This window comes from Nicotiana sylvestris, chromosome 2, assembly GCF_000393655.2.
Source record: "Nicotiana sylvestris chromosome 2, ASM39365v2, whole genome shotgun sequence".
Classification (NCBI taxonomy): Eukaryota; Viridiplantae; Streptophyta; class Magnoliopsida; order Solanales; family Solanaceae; genus Nicotiana; species Nicotiana sylvestris.
Genome location: NC_091058.1, coordinates 89872194 through 89883974, shown reverse-complemented (window position 1 = coordinate 89883974; position 11781 = coordinate 89872194). Strand labels below are relative to the sequence as shown.

The 11781-nt window shown below is 38.4% G+C and overlaps 2 protein-coding genes across 2 annotated transcripts; one reads left to right on the top strand and one right to left on the bottom strand.

Annotated features, from left to right (window-relative positions):
- Window positions 1-250: 250 nt before the first annotated feature.
- LOC138885218 (uncharacterized) lies at window positions 251-604 on the top strand. Its single transcript, XM_070166131.1, has one exon. It carries the CDS (start codon window positions 251-253, stop codon window positions 602-604), a length of 354 nt encoding a protein of 117 aa, XP_070022232.1.
- A 10120-nt stretch (window positions 605-10724) lies between these two features.
- Window positions 10725-11063, bottom strand: LOC138885217 (uncharacterized). Its single transcript, XM_070166130.1, has one exon. It carries the CDS (start codon window positions 11061-11063, stop codon window positions 10725-10727), a length of 339 nt encoding a protein of 112 aa, XP_070022231.1.
- Between the last annotated feature and the right edge of the window lie 718 nt (window positions 11064-11781).

Sequence of the window (11781 nt, the reverse complement as noted above, 5' to 3'; positions counted from 1 at the left end):
CGCATCAAATGGGCACATGTTCATCTTAGTGGCAATTGATTATTTTACCAAATGGGTCAAAGCAGCATCATACAAGGCGCTCACTAAGAAGGTTATGGTAGATTTCGTCCGCGACTGCATTGTTTGTCGGTTCAGAATTCCGGAATCAATCATTATCGATAATGGTTCCAATCTCAACAGCAACTTGATGAAAGCAATGTGTGAAACATTCAAGATCAAACACAAGAACTCCACAGCCTACAGGCCTTAGATGAATGGTGCTGTGGAGGAAGCCAACAAGAATATCAAGAAGATACTAAGGAAAATGGTCGAAAGGCACAAACAATGGCATGAGAAATTATCATTCGCCTTATTGGGATACCGCACCATAGTCCGGATATCGACCGGAGCAACTCCCTACATGCTGGTCTATGGTAGTGAGGCGGTCATCCCCACCGAGGTAGAAATTCCCTCCTTAAGGATCATACAAGAAGCAGAGTTGGATGATGCAGAATGGGTGAAAGGACGCTACGAGCAATTAGCCCTTATAGATGGGAAAAGGATGAATGCAGTTTGCCACGGTCAGTTGTATCAGAACAGAATGTCTAGAGCCTTCAACAAATGAGTTAAACCAAGAAAGTTTACACCGGGGCAGCTGGTGTTGAAGAAAATATTCCCACATCAAGATAAAGCCAAGGGGAAGTTCTTTCCCAATTGGCAGGGTTCGTACATGGTTCACCGGGTTCTAACTGGAGGAGCCCTTATTCTTGTAGAAATAGATGGAGAAGTCTGGCCAAAGCCAATCAATTCAGATGTAGTGAAATGATACTATGTGTAACCACTTATGATTCCATTTATGATGTAATTTGAACTACGCCTGACCTGATTCCCGTTTAAGAGGGGATACGTAGGCAGCCCTATGGGTTCAGTCACAATTTAATAAAAATTCCATTTCCCCCTCGCTATTGGAACTGGGGCAGAATTTTGAGGAGGACCCTCAAAATTCCAAAGTTGATTTTAGTCCATGCATCGCCAGAAGCGCCAACCCAGTAAACTGGGGTAGAATTTTGAGGAGGACCCTCAAAATTTCGAAGATGATTTTTTTAGTCATTCAGCTCAGCCGTCAGAAATGTCCGCTCAGCAAACTGGGACAGAATTTTGAGGAGGACCCTCACAATTCCGAAGCGAAAGAGGTTGCAATGTCTGGAACCACATCGCAGTCGTAGGTTCATCTAAAGAAAACTATTTTTGATTATATACTTACGTTATATTTACTAAATCATGCATAACTATTATCCGGATTACTGTTGTTTAGCGACGCTACCCCAATAACACACAACGTCAAGAGCCCGGGGAAGACGAACTAACCTTTTCCCCTTACAGAACTCACGATTTTTCTTTGGATGTAGGCACTCAGTTCGCAATATCATTAGATATATTTATGCACTCACACTTTCCCAAGAATGCAACTTCTCAGAACCATCACGTGCCCGCAATTTCTATCCGTACACAATCTCCCCAGCAGTCATATTGCATAATCGGCTATCAGCTAAGAGATCTTACTACTAATCGTCCTTTTACATTCTTGCACTGCATAAGGCTACTTTTCTGCCTTCCTAGATTAAGCTCTACCTCCATCTGCATATCTATGCATTGCATAAGGCTACCTTTATGCCTTCCGAGACTAAGCATTGTCTCCATCCTGCATTTCTCTACATTGCATAAGGCTAGCTTTCTGCCTTCCGAGACTAAGCATTGTCTCCATCTTGCATTTCCTTGCATTGCATAAGGCTACCTTATCTGCCTTTCGAAACTAAGCCCTGTCTCCATCTGTATTTTGCATAAGGCTACTTTTCTGCCTTTCGAGGTTAAGCTCTACCTCCATCATTATCTGCATAAGGCTACTTTTCTGCCTTTCGAGACTAAGCTCTGTCTCCATCTGCATTTTGCATAAGGCTACCTTTCTGCCTTCCAAGGTTAAGCTCTACCTCCATCTGCATTTCCTGCATAGCATAAGGCTACCTTTCTACCTTCCGAGACTAAGCTCTGTCTCCATCCTGCATGGCTGAAATATCGCCACTTTATTTTCTTGCATCGGCTGAAAGATCGCCACCTTATCTCTCTCGCATGGCTGAAATATCGCCACCTTTTATTTATGTCTTGCATCGGCTAAAATATCGCCAAATCCTACATTTCTTGGGCTGAAAGATCGCCAAATTGTCCAAAGGCGTCATTGTTCGGAGGCACCATTTGCATAGCCCGAGAACGCCATGCCATGGCCTGAGGACCCCATTTTATCTTTTGCATATCATTATTCAAAGGCATCATGGTTCGGAGGCATCATTCTCATAGCCCGAGAACATCATTTCATAGCCTGCGAATCCTTTATTATACGCTTCATGGCCCAGGACGTCATGGTCTGAGGACGTCATCCTAACCGTCCAAAGACAACATTCATGGTTCGATGAGAACTTGCATCACGTTTAAATTTATGCACAATATATGTTCGTATTGCTCATTTGCAGGTAAACCGACTAGCAACGGTCGTCTCAGCAGGAGCGATCCCGCAGCCTATCAGATTTCAACCACTTTTCTCAATCAAACATCGTGTCCGTTCTTTTCTAAATCTCCATCGGCATATCCCGTCAATGGATCCTAAACTACACATGACCTGATTCCTGTAAGACCAGGAATATGTAGGCAGCTCAAGAACCAGAGCTCGTTCAAAGCTTTTCAAATCGTTTCTTTCGGTCAAAATTAGCCATCATATCTTTACCCGACAACTCTTTCATCCTTCTCGGGTAAAGAGGGGCAGCTGTTGATACCCAATTTTTCCCTAGGTATTTTTTATATACTCAAATACTTTCAAAATGGCATGTGTATGCATATATGAGCATGCCCAAGAGTTTTGGTATTTTCCCCTAATTTTTAAGATTTTAAAATTAGTTTATTGTCTATTTCAGCAGTACAAAATCCAATAATTGCTCTCAAAATTATCAGTTTTTGTGAATAATTTATTTCCATTCTCATATTTACACCAAAATATAATTAAGGTAATTTTTGCATATTTTTAGAAATTTATTGGGTATTTTAAGGCTAAATTGCATATAATTGCAATTATAACCTATCTTACGATTAACAACATTTTATAATTATAAAATCATTTTCAGTATTTTTATATTAATATTTATATATTATTAATTAGTTCAGTGCTTTTAATTTGTTTTTAAAATTAATTTAACTATTTTATATAAAATAAAAGGGGAAAATTGGCTATTTAACACATAGCCCATTATTATTTCAAATTTAGCCCCAATTTAACCCCAACCCCATCAGATTTAATTTAACCCAAGACCCAACCAAATTTGCCCCAACCCAACTCTAAACTAACCCAGCCTAACTCCGAAATAATCTGAGTCGTTGATCAAATAAGATCAACGACCCAAATCCCTTTTCCTTAATTAAACTCTCACCTACCCCCCCCTTGACCCCTCACTTTTTGAAACCGGTCTCTCTATCTATCCGTCTCTTCCTCTCCTCTTTTTCTCTAGAACCTTCTGGTTCTTCTTCTCCGATGGCCTTCACCATCTCTCCGGTCACCTCCAGCCTCGCCTCTTTCAACCACCAGCCGCCTTGAAGCCTTACCTCATCGGTTCCTTTCATTCATGAGACTTCGTGGGTCTTCACCATGCAAAACGGTCACTGAAGCCTTGCCTGGGTTTGTCTCCAGCCTTTCTCCGATGGGTTTTTGTTCGATGGTGTTGTAAACACCATTGTTCCTAAGTTTCACAGCCAGGTTTCTCTCACTTCTCCCTCTGGTTTCTTATGAAACCCTAATCTCGACCAAACCTCTTAAATCTCTATATTTTTTAACGATTTTCAACTCATACCTTTATGTTTTGCACTATTCTCTACTCGATCTTTACGATTATTCAAGTTTTAAACGTTTGTGTTCCCTTTGGAAACTAGGGTTTCTTAACCCCTTTTTGAAAATACTTTATCTTCCGATTTTGAGTACTAAGTCATGATTCTCAGCACTATTTCTAAACATTTTGCTTAAGTCTGATGAAACCCTAGCTTTAGGGTTTATATTTGTATTATTGTCGTGTTTGCTTGTTTGTGTGTTCTTCTGGATTCTTCTCTGAGTTTCGTGCTCTTTGCTTTAATTTTGCCGCTAGTGTTTAATTCCGCTACCCTTCTGTGTTCTTTGCTTAAGATTTCTCTGATTGTTTACGTGGTGATTTTATACTGATTCTTACAAGCTCCCTTTAAGACTGTGATACTTGCCTTAAAAATTGTGATTTTGCGTATTTTCCTTATAGTTTGGTACTGATTTCGAATTGCTTCCTTAATTTATGGGTACCTTCCTCAATTAATACTGATCTCCTAGGTTTTCAATCTCGTTCATTATTTTTGAGACTATTTTACAGAATTAAGGTAGTATTCTGCCCTATATGTGTGCACAAATATGTTGATTTATTTGTTTCCCTAATTAAGTATCATGTACCTAGTCTTTATTGTATACCTTATGCTATTCTGTTTCCTTATGTGATCATACTATGCTTTATGATTTCTTTCCTTTTAAACAACTGCTTATTACCGTTTGACTTTGATTCCTTAATTAAAGGGGAGTCCTTATACTGATTTGATTATGATTGATACCCAGTTCCTTAAATATGGATTTCTACCTTGTTTGTTTACTCGTCTTCAGTACTATAAGTACCCCCCATTCTCTTTTGCATGACACTCACTAACACATTGCATATCACAAACTCACACAGCAATACACATTGCTCTCTCTCTTTCTTGTGCTACTTCTCTCTCTTGCTCTGTTGTTGTTCCCTACTCCTGACTATTATTAGCCGGCTGGAAAGCCAAGGCTAACATTGTGCTCATATTTGGATCTTGCATTCTGCTGTGCTCTCTTATTACTAGTATGTCCTGATCAGTTTCAAAGTTCCAAACCAATGTGGTTATTACTACTTTAGTGTGTTATATTCCTAATTGTTTTTCTTCTATGCTTCTGCTGTGCAACATGTAATTGACCCCTTGATTTCCTGTTAAAGCAAAGTAGTTAAAGGAAAGAAAAGACATGAAGAGCCAAGTCTGTTTTGTAGTGAAAGAATAAAAGATAGTAAATAAAGCAATTAATGATATGGTAAAGTCACAAGCAACATGCAATGGTAAAAGCCTAAAGAAGTTCCCCAGCAGAGTCGCTATGCTGTCGATGCCCCCTTTTTCTATGAGTCGAAATAGGGTATACGACATTGGGAGGACAACTATATTCCCTTTCGAGAATTATGTCTTAGAAGTTGAAGAGTCGCCACATAATGATTATAGTGCATTAGGACACTTTTAAGAAAGGTTTGAGTTGGAAAACCAGTTCGGGTAAGGGCTAGAAATTATCTCGAGGGGAAGGTATTAGGCATCCCTCAAGATCCACTAGTGTGGTCCCGGCCATGTTACAATTGTGACTTTACAAGTAAACAATCAAGGCTCAAATAAGGACTCACATATAACATTGCAATTAGGTTGAAAACTTTTGAAGGCAAGTAGAGAGGGAGAAATTTATGAAAAAAGGATTTGAATAGTTTTACAAGAAGAGATGAAAGCAAATAAAGGGAAGGGGGTCCTAGGTTTATGATTAATATAGATCACTTCAATGCAATATCCAGCAATCACTCCTCAGAAGAGGGGTCACACGTGATATTAGCACACCGGTCATCATATCCATATTCTACCCTTCCTACCCCGTTAAGGTATTAAAGCGTGGACTGGTATTGTTACTTATTGCATGCTATTACCCGCACCAATCCTATCAGTCTCAGAGGGCATTGAGACTACTAATCCTATAGGGTAAGGAGTAGGCTGAACCCTCAGGTTTAAAGGATAAAATGTTAAGCGACATACATAACAAATAGGACCGCACATAAGGGAGCATACAAAGACAAATAAAGGCTCACAGATCTCTCCACAAGTGAACATGTAATCAACACGTCTCAAACGCATTTAAGGTCTGAAAGATGGGAGTTTTTAGAAAACAGGAATAGATAACAGCAGTTGAGTTTAGTGACAGATAAAAAAATCGTTAAAGCATGGTTTTTGAAAATCAAGTAGTGACAGTAGCTTAACGAGGTGCTGGACAAGTATTCAAAATAGCACGATTTTTGGCAGAGAATGGTAACCCAGTAATTTGAAAACATAATAGAACAAGAATCAGAAAATCAGTGAGAGTAAATAGATGCACACTTTCAAGATTTTTTTTCCAGATAGAGCGGGAGTTTTTTTTTAAAAAAAAAACAGAGTGAACTTCAGCAAGAATGGGAGCAGCGAAGTTCAAAATTATAAGAGGCTGATTGGTCTTAAACCGGTAAAACATGATTAATCGATTCTTATTAGGCCTAAAGTTTGTCTAAGCATCGTATGTGTTGCCTAATTATCTTAAAGGGTGAACATGCATATCGATTTTTTTAGTTTTAAGAGGGATAAACAAACAGTTAACCATACTTGTATTATTAGATTAAGCATGCTAATGAGTCTTTTAACAATTGCAACTCAGACAAGTATAAAACCCTAAAAAAGAGGATGTCTAATGCACATAGGAGTTCCTAAAACATGATTTCTAAATGCTAATGATTATGAGAATGCAGCAGTAGCCATTATAAAAGTTGTTTGCCTATTATTAACTGATCATAGTTACGAAATGAATATAACAACAGGTTGAAAGTAAAGAACCTAGAACAAGATTTCTAATGTGTGAGATGCATGTCCTATACAGGTTATCTATTGCGCAGATAAATAAATAGAGTCCTATAAGCATGTTTTTACCGATTACTTAAACTAAGCATGCATAACCCCCCATATTCACTATTCAACCCCAATCATTCGTTTACAAATTATTACAAACCAATGATAGCCGAATTACAGTAATAAAAAATAAAATAGGAAGTTATTCTATAGGGAGCCTTCAATCAGGCCCATTCTTCCAACCTCACTCCTTTCAAGTTTCACAGCCTTGACATGGTCAGGGTGCAACAAAGCTCCCTAGGGCCCCCCCATTGGGTCCCTGGCCAATACCAACACCCAAACACCTACCAGAATGTTGGACATGTGCAGTATGGAATTACCATCCTTGTATGTCAAAGTTCAGTGAGTACTCAGGGGTACTCAAAGCAATACTCACACGAAGAGGGTCAGACCTAATTTCTAGGAGTAGTGTGAAGTGCAGGAAGGAGAGGAAAATTCGTAGTTCAAAGAGTTTTTCCAAAAAATTTGAGAGTTGCACACAAGGATAATGGGCAAAGGGGACAAATAGATCACATAATATCACCAAGAGATGCAGAGACTTGGGCAAATTTAGTAGCATGAGTACACAAAATCAAAGAGTTTTAAAGGACCTAGAAATGGTCGAATTTAGGCATAATAGTAAGTAGTAACAGAATATAGTCATAACAGGCAAGATTAGGAGAAAACAGTGGTCATGAGTATGCAAGTATCAACAGGCAATCAAGGGGTCAATTACATGTTGCATAGCAGAAGCATAGATAGAAAACAATTAGGAATATAACACACTAAAGTAGTAATAACCACATTGGTTTGGAACTTTGAAACTAATCAGGACATACCAGTAATAAGAGAGCACATCAGAATGCAAGAGCCAAATATGAGCACAATGTTAGCCTTAGCTTTCCAGTCGGCTAATAATAGTCAGGAGTAGGGAACAACAACAGAGCAACAGAGAGAAGTAGCACAAGAAAGAGAGAGAACAATGTGTATTGCTGTATGAGTTTGTGATATGCAATGTGTTAGTGAGTGTCATGCAAAAGAGAATGGGGGGTACTTATAGTACTGAAGACGAGTAAACAAACAAGGTAGAAATCCATATTTAAGGAACTAGGTATCAATCATAATCAAATCAGTATAAGGACTCTCCTTTAATTAAGGAATCAAAGTGAAACGGTAATAAGCAGTTGTTTAAAAGGAAAGAAATCATAAAGCATAGTATGATCACATAAGGAAACAAAATAGCATAAGGTATACAATAAAGACTAGGTACATGATACTTAATTAGGAAAACAAATCAATCAACATATTTGTGCACACATATAGGGCAGAATACTACCTTAATTCTGGAAAATAGTCTCAAAAATAATGAACGAGATTGAAAACCTAGGAGATCAGTATTAATTGAGGAATGTATCCCATAAATTAAGGAAGCAATTCGAAATCAGTACCAAACTATAAGGAAAATACGCAAAATCACAATTTTTTAAGGCAAGTATCACAATCTTAAAGGGAGCTTGTAAGAATCAGTATAAAATCACCACATAAACAATCAGAGAAATCTTAAGCAAAGAACACAGAAGGGTAGGGGAATGAAACACTAGCGGCAAAATTAAAGCAAAGAGCACAGAACTCAGAGAAGAATCCAGAAGAACACACAAACAAGCAAACACAACAATAATACAAATTTAAACCCTAAAGCTAGGGTTTCATCAGACTTAAGAAAAATATTTAGAAATAGTGATGAGAATCATGACTTAGTACTCAAAATAGGAAGATAAAGTATTTTCGAAAAGGGGTTAAGAAACCCTAGTTTCCAAAGGAAACAAAAACGTTTAAAACTTGAATAATCGTAAAGATCGAGTAGAGAATAGTGCAAAACATAAAGGTATAAGTTGAAAATCGTTAAAAAATACAGAGATTTAAGAGGTTTGGGTCGAGATTAGGGTTTCATAAGAAACCAGAGGGAGAAGTGAGAGAAACCTGGCTGTGAAACTTAGGAACAATGGTGTTTACAACACCATCGAACAAAAACCCATCGGAGAAAGGCTGGAGACAAACCCAGGAAAGGCTTCAGTGACCGTCTTTCATGGTGAATACCCACGGAGTTTCATGAATGAAAGGAACCAATGAGGTAAGTCTTCAAGGCGGCTGGTGGTTGAAAGAGGCGAGGCTGGAGGTGGCCGGAGAGATGGTGAAGGCCATCGGAGAAGAAGAACCAGAAGGTTCTAGAGAAAAAGAGGAGAGGAAAAGACGGATAGATAGAGATACCGGTTTCGAAAAGTGAGGGGTCAGGGGGTAGGTGACAGTTTAATTAAGGAAAAGTGATATGGGTCGTTGATCTTATTTGATCAACGACTCAGATTAGTTCGGAGTTGGGCTGGGTTAGTTGGCTGGGGTGAATTTGGTTGGGTCTTGGGTTAAATTTAATCTGATGGGGGTGGGGTTAAATTGGGGATAAAATTGAAATAATAATGGGCTATGTGTTAAATAGCCAATTTCCCCCTTTTATTTTATATAAAAATAGTTAAAATAATTTTAAAAATAAATTAAAAGTACTGAACTAATTAATAATATATAAATATTAATATAAATATACTGAAAATAATTTTATAATTATAAAATATTATTAATCGTAAGATAGGTTATAATTGCAATTATATGCCATTTAGCCTTAAAAATACCCAATAAATTTGTAAAAATATGCAAAAATCACCTTAATTATATTTTGGTGTAAATATGAGAATGAAAATAAATTATTCACAAAAAATGATAATTTTGAGAGCAATTACTGGACTTTGTACTGCTGAAATAGACAATAAACTAATTTTAAAATCTTAAAAATTAGGGAAAAATACCAAAACTCTTGGGCATGCTCATATATGTATACACATGCCATTTTGAAAGTATTTGAGTACATAAAAAATACCTAGGGAAAAATTGGGTATCAACAACCGTGATACACCACATTCATTCTTTTTCCATCAATAAGAGCTAGTTGTTCATACCGGCTTCGTACCCATTCTGCATCACTGAGCACAACTTCTTGTATGATTCTTAAAGAAGGAATTTCCACTTTGATGGGAATAACGACTTTAGTACCATAAACCAGTAGGTAGGGAGTTGCCCCAGTTGATGTGCGAACCGTGACACGATACCCAAGTAAAGCAAATGGCAGCTTCTCGTGCCATTTTTGTATTGTCCACCATTTTTCTCAGTATCTTTTTGATGTTCTTGTTGGCGGCTTCTAAGGCTCCGTTCATTTGCAGCTTGTATGCTGTGAAGTTCCTATGCTTGACCTTGAATATTTCACACATGGATGTCATCAAATCGCAGTTGAGATTGGCAACATTGTCAGTAATGATTGACCCCGGTACTCCAAATAGACAAACAATGCGGTCCCAAACAAAATCCGCTACAACTTTCTTAGTTACAGCTTTATAAGATGCAGCTTCAGTCCATTTTGTAAAGTAGTCTATGGCCACCAAAATGAACCTATACCCATTTGAAGCAGCAGGTTCGATTGGTCCAATGACATCCATACCCCAAGCGGAGAAAGGCTGGGGTGGACTTGTTACATTGAGTTCATTGGGTGGTACTCGTATCATGTCAGCATGTATCTGCCACTGGTGACACTTCTGAACATACTTGATGCACTCTGTTTCCATAATCATCCAGAAATACCCTGCTCTTAGTATTTTCTTGGATAAGACAAAATCATTTATATGGGGCCCGCATGTTCCGACATGTACTTCCTCGAGCAATCTGGATGCCTCCTTGGCATCGACACACCGTAGCAATCCCAGGTCAGGAGTCCTTCTATACATAATTCCTCCACTTTGAAAGAAATGGTTGGCTAATCTTCGAAGTGTGCACTTCTAAGTGTGGGTAGCGTGCCCTGGATATTCTCCCTCTTCCAAGTATTCCTTGATGTTGTGGAACCACGAATTTACGTCAATCTCTTATTCAACATGAGCACAATAAGCTAGCTGCTTATGAATTTCAATTGGGATAAGATTGATGAAATTCTTATCTGGGTGTTGTATAATGGAAGACAAAGTGGCTAACGCATTTGCAAACTCATTCTGGATCCTCAGAACATATTTGAATTCTATCTTTGTGAACCTCTTGATCAGCTCTTGTACACAGTGCAAATATGGCAATATTTTGGTGTTCTTCGTAGCCCATTCTCCTAGGACATGGTGTACCAAAAGATTAGAATCTTTGATTACCAGCAGCTTTTGAACGTTTATGTCAATGGCCAATCTGAGTCCTAGGATGTATGCCTCATATTCTGCCATATTGTTGGTGCATGGAAACCTAAGTTTTGCGGATACCAAATAGTGTTGCCCTGTGTCTGATACTAAGACAACTCCGATGCCTACCCCTTTGAAGTTTTCTGCTCCATCGAAGAACATCCTCCAACCATCATATGTCTCAGTGATATCTTCTCTTATGAACGACACCTCCTCATCGGGAAAATATGTCTTTAATGGTTCGTATTACCCATCTACAGGATTTTCTACCAAATGGTCTGCCAATGATTTCCCTTTAACTGCTTTCTGAGTTACATAGATGATGTGGAACTCACTCAACAATATTTGCCACTTTGCTAACGTACCCGTAGGAATGGGTTTCTCAAAAATGGATTTTAGCGGATCCATCCTTGATATAAGATATATATGTATGCACAAAAATAATGACTCAACTTCTGAGCTATCCATGTCAAAGCCCCAACAGGTGCGTTCTAGCAAAGAGTAACGGGCTTCATAAGGCGTGAACTTCTTGCTCAGAGAATATAACGCCTGCTCTTTTCTTCCAGTTTCATCATGTTGTCCCAAAATGCAACCAAAAGCCCCATCTAACACGAACAAATAGAGCATCAGAGGTCTTCCTGGTTCTATTGGGACCATAACGAGCGGTTTAGACAAATGCTCCTTGATTTTGTCGAAGGCTTTCTGGCATTCTTCAGTCCAGCTTGTTGTAGCATCTTTCCTTAGCATTCTGAAGATTGGCTCA

Coding starts and splice junctions, on each gene's coding strand:
- LOC138885218 (XM_070166131.1), top strand. CDS start 251: ATGAATGGTGCTGTGGAGGAAGCCAACAAGAATATCAAGAAGATACTA.
- LOC138885217 (XM_070166130.1), bottom strand. CDS start 11,063: ATGGCAGAATATGAGGCATACATCCTAGGACTCAGATTGGCCATTGAC.